We start from the raw sequence: 18,149 nt of genomic DNA, 5'->3' as shown, positions 1-18,149 counted from the left end.
CACTTTTTGAATTTTTACAAGGGATAAAGGTAGAAAATGTCCCCTAAAATGTGTAACCCAATTTCTCTTGAGTAAGGAAATACCACATATGTGTATGTAAAGTGCTCTGTGGGTGCACTAGAGGGCTCAGAAGCGAATGAGCGACAATGGGATTTTGGAGAGTGAATTTAGCTGTAATGGTTTTTAGGGGGCATGTTGCATTTAGGAAGCCCCTATGGTTCCAGAACAGCAAAAAAATAAAAAAAACACATAGCATACTAATTTGGAAACTACACCCCTCAAGGAACGTAACAAGGGGTACAGTGAGCCTTAACACCCCACAGGTGTTTGATGACTTTTCGTTAAAGTCGGATGTGTAAATGAAATTTTTTTTTTATTTCACAAAAATGCAGTTTTTCCCCCAAATTTACCGTTTTTACAAGAGGAAATAGGATAAAATGTCCCCCAAAATTAGCTTTTGAGCTTTTGGAGAGAGAATTTGTTTGGAATGGAAGTCGGAGGCCATGTGCGTTTACAAAGCCCCCATGCTACTAGAACAGTGGACCCTCTCCACATATGACCCCATTTTGGAAACCCCTTTTTGCAAATGAAATGTAAAATTTTCATTTTCACGGACCACTGTTCAGAAAATCTGTCAGACATCTGTGTGGTGTAAATGCTCACTGCACCCCTTATTACATTCTGTGAGGGGTGTAGTTTTCAAAATGGGGTCACATGGGGGGGCGTTCCACCATTCTGGCACCATGGGGGGGGGCTTTGTGGCCTTCAATTCCAGCCAAATTCTCTCTCCAAAAGCCCAACGGTGCTCCTTCTTTCCTGAGCCCTATAGTGCGCCAGCAGAGCACTTTACGTCCACACATGGTGTATTTATATACTCAGAAGGAATGGGGTTACAAATTTTGTGGGGCTTTTTTCCTATTACCCTGTGTGAAAATGAAAAATTTGGGATAACACCAGCATTTAAGTGAAAAAAATTCCAATTTTAATTTTCATCGAAAATTCTTCAAACACCTGTGGGTAGTTAAGGGTTTGTTACGTTCCTTTAGGGGTGTAGTTTCTAAAATGGGGTCACATGTGTGTGTGTTTTTTTGTGTTTATGTGTGAACCGCTGTAGCGATCAGCCACACCTGTGCAAATCACCTCAAATGTACAAGGCGCTCTCACTCCTGAGCCTTGTTGTGTGCCCACAGAGTATTTTATGTCCACATATGGGATATTTCTGTTCTCAGGAGAAATTGCGTTACAAATTTTGGGGTTCTTTTTTTTCTTTCTTTTACCTCTTGTAAAAATATAAAGTATGGGGCAACACCAGCAAGTTAATGTAAAAAGAATTTTTTTTTACAATAACCTGCTGGAGTAGACCCCAACTTTACCTTTTTATAAGGGGTAAAAGGAGAAAAAGTCCCCCAAAATGCTAGCCAATTTCTCCTGAGTACGGAAATACCCCATATGGGGCACTAAACTGTTGCTTTGAAATACAACAGGGCTCCAAAGTGAGAGAGCGCCATGTGCATTTGAGGCCTAAATTAGGGATTTGCATAGGGTTGGACATAGGGGTATTCTTCGCCAGTGATTCCCAAACAGGGTTCCTCCAGTTGTAAAACTCCCAACATGCCTGAAAAGTCAATCGCTGCCAGGCAATAATGGGAGTTGTTGTTTTGCAATCGCTGGAGGCTCAGTTTTGGAAACAGTGCCGTACCAGATGTTTTTAATTTTTATTGGGGGAGGGGACTGTTTAAGGGTGTGTATATGTAGTGTTTTACTCTTTATTTTGTGTAGTGTAGTGTTTTTAGGGTACAAGGGTACATTCACACAGTTGGGGGTTCACAGCAATTTTCCCGCTGGGAGTTTGAGCTGCAGCGGAAAATTTGCTGCATCTCAAACTTGCAGTGGGAAACTCACTGTAAACCCCCGCCTGTGTGAATATAGCCTACCAAACCTTCAGCTGTTGCAAAACTACATCTCTCAGCATGCAGTGACAGCAGAAGGGCATGCTAGGACTTGTAGTTATGCAACAGCTGGAGGCATACTACTACAACTTCCAGCATGCCCTTTGGCTGTCTGTGCATGCTGGGGGTTGTAGTTAGGCAACAGCTGAAGGCACACTGGTTGCAAAACACTCAGTATTCCCAAACCCGTGTGCCTCCAACTGTTGCAAAACTGCAACTCCCAGCATGCATGGTCTGTCAGTGCATGCTGGGAGTTATAGTTTTGCAACAGCTGGGTGTACACGGGTTGGGAATCACTGAGTTTGGAAACAGACAATGTTTCCCAACCAGTGTGCCTCCAGTTGTTGCAAAACTACAACTCCCAGCATGCCCAGACAGCTGAAGGGCATGCTGGGAGTTGTAGTTTTGCAACAACTGGAGGAGAACAGTTTGGAGACCACTGTGTAGTGGTGTCCAAACTGTAGCCCTCCAGATGTTGCAAAACTTCAACTCCAAGCATGCCCAGACTGCCCAGGCATGCTGGAAGTTGTAGTTTGGCAACATCTGAAGGGCCAGATGTTACAGAACTACAACTCCCAGCATGCCTGGACTGTCTGGGCATGCTGAGAGTTGTAGTTTTGCAACATCTGGAAGAGCACAGATTGGAAACCACTGCACAAACTGTGGCCCTCCAGATGTTGCAAAACTACAACTCCCAGCATGCCCGGACAGCCAAAGGCTGTCTGGGCATGCTGGTAGTTGTAGTTTTCAAACTATTAGAAGCAGCAGTCAAAATCACTTTACAGCGATCTTCACTGATTCCACCGCGCGCTGCCTCCTCCACTTGCCTGCCGCCGCTGCCTCCTACACTTGCCTGCAGCAGTCCCAGGGATGTGCCGCCAGTCCCCGCAGGGGTCATCTTCCCCCGCACTGCCTGGACTTCCAGGGGATCTGAACTTTAACCTCCCAGTCAGCTGAGACACTGATGCCTGACCAGGACCATTCACAGATGGTCCTGGGGGGGGCTTGCAGAAGCTGTTACCAGCGCATCGCCGGGTTAACTGAATTACTTATATAAATGTCAGGATGCGCGAACTAGCAGCATAACCTGGCGTTTAAATAAGTCATTCTGCGGGAAGGGGTTAAAATGCAAAAAAAAAAGGCAGACTCACATTTTTGCATTTGACCAGACCAGCAAAAAAAAAAAAGAGATAATAAAAATGACCAATAAGATATATGAACCCCAAAAGGGTGGTATTAAAAAAAATATACAAGGCTTTATATGATTTGTTGACAGAAAAATAAAAAAGTTACAGCACTTGTAAGGGGACAATGGAAAAAATGAAAAAATATATATAAATTGCTTTAGCACTAAGGCCACACAAGGCATGCCAGGGGTTATTAGACAAGCAGTCTCATTGTTTTGTTCAAGATAAATATGCTTAAAAACACTATGTTGAAGAAATGTAATATTAATATTGTATCTGTGCCCCACATATTGAATACTGCACTAACATGTCAATAAGTAAACAGCATAGGTAGAAAAGCGATTTAATGAACCTTTCAGAATAAAACGTTTCCCTGTGGAGCGTGAACAAAACAATTGAATACCTGTGCACAAAATCCATCCACAGCATAAATATGTTAATGTTTTACAAGATGCTGCTGTATTTCTCCTATTATGGTCATGTACCAGATAGTACTCCTCCTACCCGCTCTTCATACAAACATTTCCCTCAATATTCTCTCTCTCTCTGTATGTATGTATGTGTGTATATATATATATATATATATATATATATACACACACACACACACACACACACATCTCCTGATGCAAATCAGGACGCACAACTCAGTAAACATATATAGTAATTAGTGATGATGTGTGCGCATTGCTGCTTATGATTACGAGGTAAAAGGTATATGAGGATCCATATATACATTAAAGGGGTTCTCCGGTGCTTAGACATCTTATCCCCTATCCAAAGGATAGGGGATAAGATGCCTGATCGCGAGAGTCCCGCCGCTGGGGACCCCTGGGATCTTGCACGCGGCACCCTGTTTGTAATAAGTGCGTGTACGTCACCCCGCCCCCTCCCATAGGCTTGCATTGAGGGGTGGAGCGTGATGTCACACGGGGCGGAGGCGTGATGTCACACGCCGCCGGCCCTGTGGTTGCCGGTAATCAGACCCGGAGCGAACACGCTCTGGGGAATGATTACAAACGGGTGCCGCGTGCAAGATCACGGGGGTCCCCAGCGGCGGGACTCCCACAATCAGGCATCTTATCCCCTATCCTTTGGATAGAGGATAAGATTTCTAAGCACCGGAGTACCCCTTTAAAATGTAAATACATATATGACTAATACTACATGGCGAGTTTGGCTGCTACACACGTCGTGTGGCCAAAGATCGCCGTGTCACGCTTTCTGAATTGTAATGCATTGCCTTGTGACCTGCAATTATAACAATTGCTATCGAAACTACTTGTAGATCATAACGCAACCCCTTTAACTTATTTTAGCTGCAGTGAGCACAACCTGCAACATGGCCAAAGTCGCCATATAAAGTACAGTATAAAAGAATCATGTTACAAAAATAATACATCCAAGATAAATAACATCAGATAAAAAATACATTTGCAATTGCATAAACATGTAAGTAAGAAAGTAAAATCACAAACCAAAGTATGTTAAGCCACCATTTTACCCACTAAGCTATGCATCCTGTAACTGAAGGGCTCTTCTAACGACATAACCATATAATGTAAGACAGGGGAAAACACAAATATTAGAATTGGCCACCCAGAGATTTAAAACCACACATAAGTACACTAAGCTAAGCATACGCAGCCTTATGCTGGAAAATAGAGATAAATTCATGGCTATATGACAATACGAATATAAGAACTGACAAAATTAAGATTTAAACCATGATATCCATGTAGAGTCTATGCCTAGTCTATCATTGAGCTGTAAAGCCTAAGCCTTGGTAAATTTTAAGATATATGAAGTGAAATCCACAGTAAAAAGAGAGAAAAAATCTAAAAATTTTTATTGATTTTTCTTTATCATTCATGTAGAAGGTGTCCCTGTATAAATACAGTACATGCTGGACAAAGTCAAATCAATTACATTTTATAATGTCAGCACATGCTCAGTCAGTGCATGTGAGTATGGGACGATTGCACTGCTCAGCTCAGGGCTTACTCCACCTGCTTCTGCCCGCTGCTGCTATAGTAAACCATTTATACATTGAAATAAATCTTTTCTTGGTATCATCATGTACTGCATCAGGATGCACTTAATAGATGTGAATATAGCCTTAGCCTGTGCTGACCCCTGTCACCAGAGCCTGTCACCATTCTTGGTTTTGAAGCATTGGACTAGGTAAGGACTGGAAGTTAGTTTTAATGCAGTGAGCAGCGATTTACAGTATATATTTTTTGCTTGCAGATAAATGGATACATTGTTTCTGTTTTGTTCCAGGGTGATAATCAAGGCTGTCATGGGCCAGCTTCTGTGCACCCAAGAAAGCATTTCTCATGATCAGATATAACATACTTTAATCACAGAGCTGGAAATGTGGTAAATGTGGCCAGTGCCCTGAGCCATCTTTTCCATTACATTGACAGAATAAGGAAGAAAGGAGAGAAATGGAGTGTGTCATTTTGAGAGTTAATGACAAACAGGGAAATGACTGTCAAGAAACATAACAATTTGGAACATGAAGGAGACATTACAGTGTTAAAGAATGCATTGAGGAATGTGAGATGAATAGAGAAAGACTTCATTCTATTTAGACATATATTTGTTTGAACACTGAGTGTCAGTCACTCACTGTTAAAGCGCAGTCAGGAGATTGCACTTTTCTATATGTTAACAACTTTCACTGGTTTGTAGTTCATCAAAGCTTCTGAGCTATGTTGTTCAAATTCTTTTCCTTGTCATGCCCTTGCAAATAAAACAAATGGCCATCTATATAGTATTTTCGTAGAGGGTTGTGTGCTCTGTTTACTGCAAATGGATTTCAGATTGCCACAGCATAACAGTCTGAACCAGCCATGTGTCCTGGTAACAGTAATATGGTATATTATTAAGAAAACACCTTCTCTAGTAAAAAGAAAAAAAATTGAAAATAAAGCATGCTTAAAACTGGCATTTGCATACTTATCAAAACTTTAATCCTATATTCTACCCGGGAACGCCTCCAAAACCACTTGGAACTCATCTTTTAACCCCTTAAGGACCAAGCCCATTTTGACCTTAAGGACCAGGCCAATTTTATTTTTGCATTTTCGTTTTTTCCTCCTCGCTTTCTAAAATCCATAACTCTTTTATATTTCCATCTACAGATTCATATAAGGGCTTGTTTTTTGAGGGGCCAATTGTACTTTGTAATGAAACCTCTCATTTTACCATAAAATGTACGGCGAACCCCAAAAAATATTTTTTTTAGGGAGGAAATTTTAATGAAAACCACAATTTTTCAAATTTTGGAGGGTTTCGCTTTCACACTGTACAATTTACGGTAAAAATGTGTTCTTTATTCTGTGGGTCAATAAGATTAAAATTATACCATTGGCTAGATACTTTTATATTTTTGTACCGCTTAAAAAAAATCTAAAACTTTTTGTACAAAATCAGTAATCTAAAATCATCCTATTTTAACCACCTATAACTTTTTCATTTCTCCGTATATAGGGCGGTATGAGGGCTAATTTTTTGCACCGTCATCTGTACTTTTTATTGAAACTACATTTGCATATATAAAACTTTAAGATTATTTTTTATACATTTTTTTTGCAATAAAATGTGACAAAAAAGCAGATTTTTTTTTATTTTTTACGTTAACACCTTTCACTGTATGGGATCATTAACATTATATTTTGATAGCGTGGAAATTTATGCACGCGGCGATACCAAATATGTTTTAACCCCTTCAGGACCAAGCCCATTTTGGCCTTAAGGACCAGAGCGTTTTTTGCACATCTGACCACTGTCACTTTAAACATTAATAACTCTGGAATGCTTTTAGTTATCATTCTGATTCCGAGATTGTTTTTTCGTGACATATTCTACTTTAACATAGTGGTAAATTTTTGTGGTAACTTGCATTCTTTCTTGGTGAAAAATCACAAAATTTGATGAAAAATTAGAAAATTTAGCATTTTTCTAACTTTGAAGCTTTCTGCTTGTAAGGAAAATGTATATTACAAAAAAAAATTTTTTTATTCACATATACAATACCGTATGTCTACTTTATGTTTGCATCATAAAATTGATGAGTTTTTACTTTTGGAAGGCATCAGAGGGCTTCAAAGTTCAGCAGCAATTTTCCAATTTTTCACAAAATTTTCAAACTCACTATTTTTCAGGGACCAGTTCAGGTTTGAAGTGGATTTGAAGGGTCTTCATATTAGAAATACCCCAAAAATGACCCCATTATAAAAACTGCACCCCCAAAGTATTCAAAATGACATTCAGTCAGCGTTTTAACCCTTTAGGTGTTTCACAGGAATAGCAGCAAAGTGAAGGAGAAAATTCACAATCTTCCTTTTTTACATTCGCATGTTCATGTAGACCCAATTTTTGAATTTTTACAAGGGGTAAAAGGAAAAGAGTTATACTTATATTTGTAGCCCAATTTCTCTCTGGTAAGCACATACCTCATATGTCTATGTAAAGTGTTTGGCGGGCACAGTAGAGGGGGTTTTGGAGAGTACGTTTTTCTGAAATGGTTTTTGGGGGCATGTTGCATTTAGGAAGCCCCTATGGTGCCAGAACAGCAAAAGTGAGCCTTAATACCCCACAGGTGTTTCACGACTTTTGCATATGTAAAAAAAAAAAAAAAATGTCACTAAAATGTGTGTTTCCCCCCAAATTTCTCATTTTTGCAAGGGTTAATAGCTGAAAATACCCCCCAAAATTTGTAACCCAATCTCTTCTGAGTATGGAGGTACCCCATAAGTTGACCTGAAGTGCACTACGGGCAAACTACAATGCTCAGAAGAGGAGTCATATTTGGCTTTTTGAGAGCAAATTTAGCTCGGGGGGCATGTCGCATTTAGGAAGCCCCTATGGTGTCAGGACAGCAAAAAAAAAAAAATATACCCACATGGCATACTATTTTGAAAACTAGACCCCTTGAGGAATGTAGCAAGGGTTACAGTGAGTATTTACCCCCCACTGGTGTCTGACAGATCTTTGGAACAGTGTGCTGTACAAAAGTTTTCATTTTCACGGACCACTGTTCCAAAGATCCGTCAGACACCTGTGGGGGGTAAATTCTCACTGTACCCCTCATTACATTCTGTGAGGGGTCTAGTTTCTGAAATGGGGTCACATGTGTTTTTTTTTTTTTCTGCGTTTGTCAAAACCGCTGTAACAATCAGCCACCCCTGTGCAAATCACCTCAAATGTACATGGTGCACTCTCCCTTCTGGGCCTTGTTGTGTGCCCCCAGAGCACTTTGTGCCCACATATGGGGTATCTCCGTACTCAGGAGAAATTGTGTTACAAATTTTGGGGGCTTTTTTCCCTTTTACCTCTTGTGAAAATGTAAAGTATGGGGCAACACCGGCATGTTAGTGTAAAAAATTACATTTCCTTTTCATGAAGGGTAAAAGGAGAAAAAGGCCCCCAAACCTTGTAACGCAATTTCTTCCGAGTACGGCGATACCCCATATGTGGCCCTAAACTGTTGACTTGAAATACGACAGGGCTCCAAAGTGAGAGAACGCCATGCGCATTTGAGGCCTAAGTTAGGGACTTGCATAGGGGTGGACATAGGGGTATTCTATGCCAGTGATTCTCAAACAGGGTGCCTCCAGCTGTTGCAAAACTCCCAGCATGCTTGGACAGTCAATGGCTGTCCGGCAATACTGGGAGTTGCTGTTTTGCAACAACTGGCTGGAGGCTCTGCTTTGGAAACAGTGGACGTTCTTATTGGGGGGGGGGGGTACTGAGTAGGGGTATGTGTATATGTAGTGTTTTTAACTTTTTATTTTATTTTGTGGTAGTGTAGTGTTTTTAGGGTGCAGTCACACGAGCAGGGGATTACAGCGAGTTTCCCAGTGCAAAATTTGTTACATCTCAAACTTGCAGAGAGAAACCCACTGTAAAACCCTCGCCCATGGGAATGTACCCTGTACATTCACAGGGGGGGTGCACCAGCTGTTGCAAAACCACAACTCCCAGCATGCATGGTCTGTTAGTGCATGCTGGGAGTTATAGTTTTGCAACAGCTGGAGGCACACAGGTTAGGAAACACTGAGTTAGAAACAGACAATGTTTCCCAACCAGTGTGTCTCCAGTTGTTGCAAAACTACAACTCTCAACATGCACTGACTGTCCAGGCATGCTGGGAGTTGTAGTTCGGCAACATCTGAAGGGCCAGATGTTGCTGAACTAAAACTCCCAGCATGCCTGGACAGTCAGTGCATGCTGGGAGTTGTAGTTTTGCAACAGCTGGAAGAGAACAGATTGGAGACCATTATACAATGGTCTCCAAACTAGGGCCCTCCAGAAGTTGCAAAACTACAACTCTCCGCATGCCCAGACAGCCAAAGGCTGTCTTGGCATGCTGGGAGTTGTAGTTTTCAGACTCCTAGAAGCAGCAGTGAAGATCTTCACTGCTGCCTCTGAGGACCATGTACTTACCTGCCGGTCTCGCCGCTGCTCCTCCATGTGGCCGGTCCCAGGTAAGGCCACCGGTCCCTGCGTGTCCCCCCCCCTATGCCGCAGGTCCCCGCGAGACCCCGCAGGGGCGGGCAGTGCGGGGGATCTGAACTTTCACCCCAGGTCACTGTGATTGGTCCACAGGGACCAATCACAGTGATCGCTGACCAGGACCATCAATGGATGGTCCTGGGGGGTGAAGCAGAAGTTGCCTCCTTCTGGAAACAGCGGGACTTCTGCTGGTTAACCCGTGCGATGCTGCGCAACGCCGGGTTAACTGTATGCCTTTTATAAACGGCGAGGTGCGCGAACGCACTGCACAACCCGCCGTTTGTAAATGGCAGTCTGCGGGAAGGGGTTAAAAAAAACAAATGTAAAAAAATCTAAAACTTTTTGTACAAAATCAGTAATCTAAAATCGTCCTATTTTGACCACCTATAACTTTCATTTTTCCGTATATAGGGTATGAGGGCTAATTTTTTGCTCCGTCATCTGTACTTTTTATCCATACCACATTTGCATATATAAAACTTTTAGATAATTTTTTATAAATTTTTTGTTACAATATAATGTGACAAAAAAGCAGAATTTTTTGACTTTTTATTTTTTTTACGTTTACGCCTTTCACTGTATGGGATCATTAACATTATATTTTGATAGCTCGGACGCACGCGGTGATACCAAATATGCTTTAAAAAAAAACAAATGTCACGCTTTTTGGGGGTAAAATGGGAAAAACTGACAATTTTTTTGGGGGGAGGGGATTTTTCACTTTTTTTTACTTTTTATTTTTAAAATGATCTACTTTTTTTTTTACACTTTTTATCTATAGCAATCATTTGATTGCTAATACTGCTCAGTGCTATGCATAGGACATAGCACTGATCAGTATTATCGGCTATCTTCTGCTCTGGTCTGCTCGATCTCAGACCAGAGCAGGAGATGGACGGAGGCAGGTGAGGGGACCTCCGTCCGCCATTACAGATGATTGGATCCCCGCGACAGTGCTGCGGGCGATCCAATCATCTATTTTAACATGCGCATTGCCGCAGATGCTGTGATCTGCAGTGATCCCGGCATCTGAGGGGTTAATGGCGGACATCCGTGCGATCGCGGACCCGGCTGCTCATAGCGGCCGGAACCTGTTGTGGTCGTTAAGGGGTTAGTGTAAAAATGTCATCTAATGTAGTGAATAACATTATATATCCCTGCAAATTTTGCCTTTGTGTCTCTGCATCGAGACAAAATACATGAAGTGTGGGAGAGACAAGCAAGGCTCAGTGACACACCCCTGGCTCACACAGCAGGCTAATTGACAAGCCAGGAGCTTGCACAGAACCCTGCTTGTCCTGCTCGCAATTCTTACGTTTTTTTTTTACCAATTTATGTGACAAATATACATATAATAAGAGATAAACGATTCGAAGCTGACGAACCCGAATTCGTTACGTATTTTATTAAAATTTCGATTTGCAACGAATGCGAATATCACTGCGATTCGCTTCATTAAACCTCATTTAGTGCATTCCAGGCTCCAGGGCATCTTTAATGGCGGATCCACATGTCAGGACATGGGGCAAGTAATGCTTGGAAGGCAAGGTGGCTGGGCGGGATGACCCTGAATCACATGCAGAATGCAGCATATCAGCAGCCAGTCACCCCTGTGATGTCACAGCCCTATATATTCGGCAGCCATATTCCGGCTCGTCATTTCTTTCATTACACTGCAGAGAGATAGGACGGACATCGCTATGGGTGTGTTACACAGTAAAGATTTTTTTCAGTAGCGTTTCACCTCCTAGTCACCTCAGCCTTCTGTTGGACACAGAGCACAGCATTTTTGCATAGAAATGAATTCTTACTGAAGCAATTGAACCCTCAGTCACTGTGAGCAGCATTGGATTACAGAGAGACAGAGAGCTGTGTGTTGCCTAAGCTGCAGAAACATCTTCAGAGGATGTTTTTGTGTCTTTGTTCCACAACAACTGGTCTGTTGGTTATACTAGTCTGTAGACGGTATAATCCATACCCAGCAGTCCATTCCAAATAGTATTTGAGAGAGAGTATTTTTGCAATTTTGGGTTTAGTACACAGTGACTGTGTGCTGCAGCACTGTAGTGTACTGCTGGTGTTTTTTGTTGTTGTTTTTTTAGTGTACTGTAGCGCATTTTTCTGCCCTCATAAGTACATACCTACTTCTAAGTGGTGTACTATTTTGTACCTGTTAATCTTTCAAGGGCCTACATACTGTGAAAGGACAGCCAAAAGTAATCAGTGGCTGGTGTTTTACTCCAATATGTTTTTTAAGCGTACTGTAGCGCATTTTTCTGCTTTTATAAGTGCATACCACATACCTACATAATGGTGGTGTACTATTTGTACCTAATCATCTGTCAAGGGCATACATACTGTGAAAGGACAGCCAAAAGTAATCACAGGCTGGTGTTTTACTCAAATTATTTTTGAAGCGTACAGTAGCACATTTTTCTGCCCTTATAAGTACATACCACATACCTACATTTAAGTGGTGTACTATTTTGTACCTTTCAATCTGTCAAGGGCCTACATACTGTGAAAGTACAACACAAATAGAGAAACCTAGCTGCACATCCACCATTTGTATTTTGAGCTACTTGCTTCTCAGCATAATTTAAAAAACTAAATGATTGTTAGTATACATTTTGATCAACATGTACAGGCCACTCGCCATGTCAAGGCCATCTAGTCAGAGTGGGTCCCAAACCTAACACCGGCATAGTGCTGGGTGGCGACCACTGCCTCCGAGACATCATGCCCACAGGGGAGACCAACCCAGTGGCCAGGCAGCCCCACTGCTGCCCGACCAAGCCCCGACGTTGGGCCGCACCACCCCACAGACAAAGCATCACAGAAACAATGGCTGCCACCGAAAACCACACCAGTGTGAACACTTACCATGTGCTCCCTACCAGAGAGCTGGGAGAATGTAAGGCGGAAACCCTTATGCAGACTCCTGCTAATTAAAAACCCCTGGGCCGAATTGATGGAGTGGAGTGCTGGCCATGGAAGAAGGGAGAGACTACAAATTTACAACACCAATAGAGAAACATAGCCGCACATCCACCATTTGTATTTTGATCTACTTGCTTCTCAGCATAATAAAAAAAAACTAACAGGTTGTTAGTATACATTTTGATCAAAAAGTACAAGCCCACTCGCCATGTCAAGGCCACCTAGTCAGAGTGGGTCCCTAACCTAACACTGGCGTAGAGTCGGATGGCGACCACTGCCTCCGAGACATCATGCCCACAGGGGGAACGGCCCAGTGGCCAGGCAGCCCCACTGCTGCTTGACCAAGCCCTGACGTTGGGCCACACCACCCCACAGACAAAGCATCACAGAAACAATGGCCGCCACAGAAAACCACACCAGTGTGAACACTTACCATGTGCTCCCTACCAGAGAGCTGGGAGAATGTAAGGAGGAAACCCTTATGCAGTCCCCTGCTAATTAAAAACACCTTGTCCGAATGGGTGGAGTGGAGTGCTGGCCATGGAAGAAGGGAGAAACTACAAATTTACAACACAAATGGAGAAACATAGCCGCACATCCACCATTTGTATTTTGATCTACTTGGTTCTCAGCATAATTAAAAAAAACTAACAGGTTGTTAGTATACATTTTGATCAAAAAGTACAAGCCCACTAACCACGTCAAGGCCACCTAGTCAGAGTGGGCCCCAAACATAACACTGGCATAGCACCGGGTGATGACCACTGCCTCCAAGACACCATACCCACAGGGGCCCTGTACCTAATAATCTGTCAAAGGCCTACATACTGTGACAGGACAGCCAAAAGTAATCACCGGCTGGTGTTTTACTCCAATACGTTTTTTAAGGGTACTGCAGCGCATTTTTCTGCCCTCATAAGTGCATACCACATACCTACATCTAATTAGAGTACTATTTTGTACCTGTTAATCTGTCAAGGGCCTATATACTGTGAAAGGACAGACAAAAGTAATCACCGGCTGGTGTATTACTCCAATAAGTTTTTTAAGGGTACTGTAGCGCATTTTTCTGCCCTCTTTGTTCCACAACAAATCCTCTACTGGTTATGCTAGTCTGTAGACGGTATAATAAATACTCAGCAGTCCATTCCTAATAGTCTGTGAGAGAGTGCAATTTTGGGTTTAGTATACAGCAACTGTGTACTGCTGGTGTTGTGCAAAAATACGTATTGTTAAGCATACTGTAGTGCATTTTCGCAGCAAGAGGCCTGAGCTCCTGGTATCAGCTGACGGTCGTGTATTGACCAGCAACCCATCTGCCGTCATCGATTGTTTAACACGGTCATCCACTTCATCACAAGTGACATCTGATACCCCCAGTCAACAGTCGGTGGGTTCCTCAGACACAACCCTCAGTTGGCATGGCACAGGAGCGGTACCTGTCCTCCTATTGTCCTATGCTGTTCCCTCCCCTAAAGAAGTATCTTATGCTGTTGGTTTAACTCCACTATTCAGTGAGGATGATCCAATAGAGGACAGTCAGCAGCTACTGCCCAGCCAAGAAGTGGAGAACACTTCCTCTGCTAGTAAGTGATGAGGAAAGTAACGGAGGAGACGGTGTTGCCAGCGTTTAGGGTCCTGAAGCAGACACTGTTGAGGAACCTAAGGAGGACATCAGTGACGTGCAGACACTCGATGATGATGAAACCGATCGCATTTTCGAGCCTGGTGCAGAAGGGGTTTCATCATCATCAGGACAAAAGGGTTGCAGGTTGCCTGTGGTAGCATGGTTGGCAGTCAGCATGGTGGCAGAAGTGGAAAGTCTGGTGCCAAATGTGCACGGAGAGACCACCTGCTTTGCGGCAGCCTACTTTCCCGGGAGGTAGTGGAACAGGGGTTCCTGGAGACGGCGGCAGTAGCAGTCAATTAGTGAATACAAAAGTCCTAACAACACTAACAACAGATGATAAAATAACCCATATGTCATCATAACATATAGTCTGGGGTATCTCACCTTTCGTATAGTACACAAGTGGAACTTGCATCAAAACTTTTTATACCAAAAGAACCTCAAGTTCAATAAATCACAAGTCCAAGTAATTCATCATAAAAACACTATTTATTAGAATTCAAATAAAAAAATTATATATCACATGACAGTTACCCATAGCAACATAGAGGGCCAGCCACAAAACAATCTGACATCCAAAGGTGCAAATTATGGGGTATACATAACACTGATGTAACCACTACCTTCTAACTGCAAATACTAGTATTATTGTTGTCCATCAGTGCTGTAAAAAGTGACAAGTGCTTGTAAACATATTTGCTGACCGTAGCAGCTTACTAGTTAATTGCACATATCCCTTTCACAGACTTCCCTGATGACAAAGACCTACAAAGTGTATGGAGGATATAAACTAGGTAGTGACGGAAAAATCACCTCCTAATGCACTGATGGACTCAAAGTATAATAGTATATATGCTTACCCATGTAGCAAGGTGTGGCTGCCCAACCTCTACGATCGTTTCGGACACCTTTCTCAAGAGGTACTGACACCTAAGTGCAGTGGATCTATTTATATGACTCACCTCCTCAACTTTAATTCCCGACACCGGTGTAGCGGCGTTCGGCGCCTGCGCACTGTCCTGTCGGTGTTCTTGCATGCCCGCTTCCGGCGTCCCGGCCGTAGTGCGCATGTCCGCCCCGCAGGTTCCGGACACGCGCACACAGCCTTCTGACGCCTTCCTGGGGATGCTCCGTATCAGGTCACAGTGCGCAGGCGCACAGCGCATTCCGCTGTCTCAAACTCACATTATCCGTACAATTCAGTCTGGCCATCAGGTAAGTATATATTAAATACATATTGTTATATATTCTCTTACAGGAAGATGTCTGTGTCTAGAACTAATAATAATATCCACAATACATTTAACTCATAGCGATCAACAATGGATACATTATTCATATCATAACTTTTTTACCCCTTGATTCCCAAATTCGTATGGAGACACATCATGATGAAAAAATAATAAATAAATAAATAGAATCTATTATATGCAACCTCTATAATCCCAATATGAAATTAATATAATAGTTAAAAAACAAAATAAAGTGCCACAAAAATATACAACACAGCCTGCACCCCAAAATCTGTGTGTACTCAAAAACATAATTACTTCAATCATACAGTGTATTAATACATAATCAGAATACCCAATCGTAAAAATACCGTAACATATTGTATGTGTAAACATATTTGTCCCTCCACAATTAATAATTGCAATTACAATTATATACAGTGTATAAAAATTACTATATATCACCTCCTAAGGTGCAAATCAATAAAAATACATATGTGATTATACAATTAGTTCATACTAAAGAGTGCAAAGTGTAAAGTGCATATATAAGATCATTAGATACATCTTGACAGAAAAAGTGCGTAGGTATAAACCTACCCAATTACTATAACTTATTAAAAAGTGCCTATGCCTTCCAAAAAAGGACGTATAGTGCAAAAAGTGCCTATCCTCCCCATACGACTCAAGCAGGGTTCTAGTCCAACTGTACCTACCCAAATACTATAACTTATTAAAAAGTGCCTATGCCTTCCAAAAAAGTGCGTATAGTGCTAAAAGTGCCTATCCTCCCCATACAACTCAAGCAGGGTTCTAATCCAACTGTACTGTATGTATATAACCTTTGAACAAGATTATACTCATATCTGATTCCATAAATAATAAAGATATTTTTTTATATATCCCCATCCCTGATCGCTAACATCTATCCTCAACTCATAATATTTCCCATATCATATGTCAATTACCCCCTCAACATATGTATTACCATCACTCCCCGTACCCACATGGATACGGAGTGACCTAGAACAGAATTGTACAAATTAACAAATACATCCTAGATTTGCGTGAAACTTCAATCGGTGTTCTTCAGATCCTCATTCCACTGCAAATGGAGGGAACAGGTGATCCACTGTCCTTCGCCATAAAAACATGTGAAATCTTAAAAATAAGAAAATATATTAATTTAATTATGCAAAAAATCTAAAACCTCTACTCACATGATTAAAAACTGATGGATATGAGATGACATCATGCACCCTTATTTAGAAATGAGGAAATGCTAAGTTGTTCGTTCAAGCCGTTTGGTACCATTGTGTTTAAGGTGACCATCCATCTACACTCCTTTTGTGCTAAAATCTTCTTTAGATTGCCACCTCTAATGCCTCCCTGTATCTTCTCAATACCCCTCACTTTTAAACCTCTGGGATCACAATTGTGCTTCTCTTTAAAATGGCGCGGTATGGTCTTTAACTTCGTAACATTTTCAGCCCTCCGCCTCCACTATATCCCTCACGTGTTCTCTCACCCTGATCCTTAAAGGGGTATTCCAGGCAAAAACTTTTTTATATATATCAACTGGCTCCAGAAAGTTAAACAGATTTGTAAATTACTTCTATTAAAAAATCTTAATCCTTCAAATAGTTATTAGCTTCTGAAGTATTCTGTCTAACTGCTCTATGATGATGTCACGTCCCGGGAGCTGTGCATGATGGGAAAATTTCCCCATAGGAACTGCACAGCTCCCGGGACGTGAGTCATCATTGAGCAGTTAGACAGAAAACAACAACTCAACTTCAGAAACTAATAACTATTGGAAGGATTAAGATTTTTTAATAGAAGTAATTTACAAATCTGTTTAACTTTCCGGAGCCGGTTAATATATATATAAAAAGTTTTTGCCTGGAATACCCCTTTAACCCCTTAAGGACCCAGGACATCAGGGGACGTCCTGGCACCCTGGGCCTTAAAGGGGTTATCCAGGAAAAAACTTTTTTATAATATATCAACTGAAAGTTAAACAGATTTGTAAATTACTTCTATTAAAAAATCTTAATCCTTTCAGTACTTATGAGCTTCTGAAGTTGGGTTGTTATTTTCTGTCTAAGTGCTCTATGATGACACGTGTCCCAGTTTAGAAGAGGTTTGCTATGGGGATTTGCTTCTAAACTGGGCGGTTCCCGAGACACGTGTCATCAGAGAGCACTTAGACAGAAAAGAACAACCTTAACTTCAGAAGCTCATAACTACTGAAAGGATCAAGATTTTTTAATAGAAGTAATTTACAAATCTGTTTAACTTTATGGAGCCAGTTGATATATATAAAAAAGTTTTTTCCCGGAATACCCCTTTAAGGACCCAGGACGTCCTGTGACGTCCTGGCGTATTCCGTTCCCTGCCGCTCGCCGGGCAGAGATCGGAAGCGGATGCCTGCTGAAATGCTTCAGCAGGCATCCAGGGCAAACGCTGAGGGGGGCCATGTAGGCCCCCCATGTCGGCGATCGTCACAAATCGCGAGGGAAATCGCCCCTGCGATCTGCAACGATACTGGGCTAATCGGGTCTCTGGGACCCGACCGCCCGGTAATTTTGCATGATCCCAGTTGTCACAGACAGCCAGGACCATGCTGGAGGCTAGGAGCGAGGTGGCAAGCCTGCCCTGCCTGACCCGCCCTGCCCGGCCCCTG

The 18,149-nt window shown here is 42.1% G+C and overlaps 1 protein-coding gene across 10 annotated transcripts in view; it reads left to right on the top strand.

The window, feature by feature from the left end:
• C1H4orf33 (chromosome 1 C4orf33 homolog) overlaps nucleotides 1-18,149 on the top strand; it is a 297,289-nt gene that overhangs the window by 231,675 nt on the left and 47,465 nt on the right. For 7 of the 10 annotated variants that reach the window (XR_008890868.1, XM_056563524.1, XM_056563521.1 and 4 more), the window contains one exon: nucleotides 5,420-5,901. The exons of 2 other annotated variants lie outside the window; for them this stretch is intronic. Coding sequence is in view for 6 of the 8 variants with exons in the window: in XM_056563524.1 (XP_056419499.1) it covers nucleotides 5,420-5,489 (70 nt within the window). In the remaining 2 variants the exon portion in view is untranslated. Of the gene's footprint in view, nucleotides 1-5,386; nucleotides 5,902-18,149 lie in introns of those variants that run through there. One more of the 10 variants, XR_008890866.1, reaches the window with a different exon arrangement.

This window comes from Hyla sarda, chromosome 1 (genome assembly GCF_029499605.1).
Source record: "Hyla sarda isolate aHylSar1 chromosome 1, aHylSar1.hap1, whole genome shotgun sequence".
Lineage (NCBI taxonomy): Eukaryota > Metazoa > Chordata > Amphibia > Anura > Hylidae > Hyla > Hyla sarda.
The sequence above is the reverse complement of the archived record's forward strand: the minus strand, read 5'-3'. Positions and strand labels throughout refer to the sequence as shown.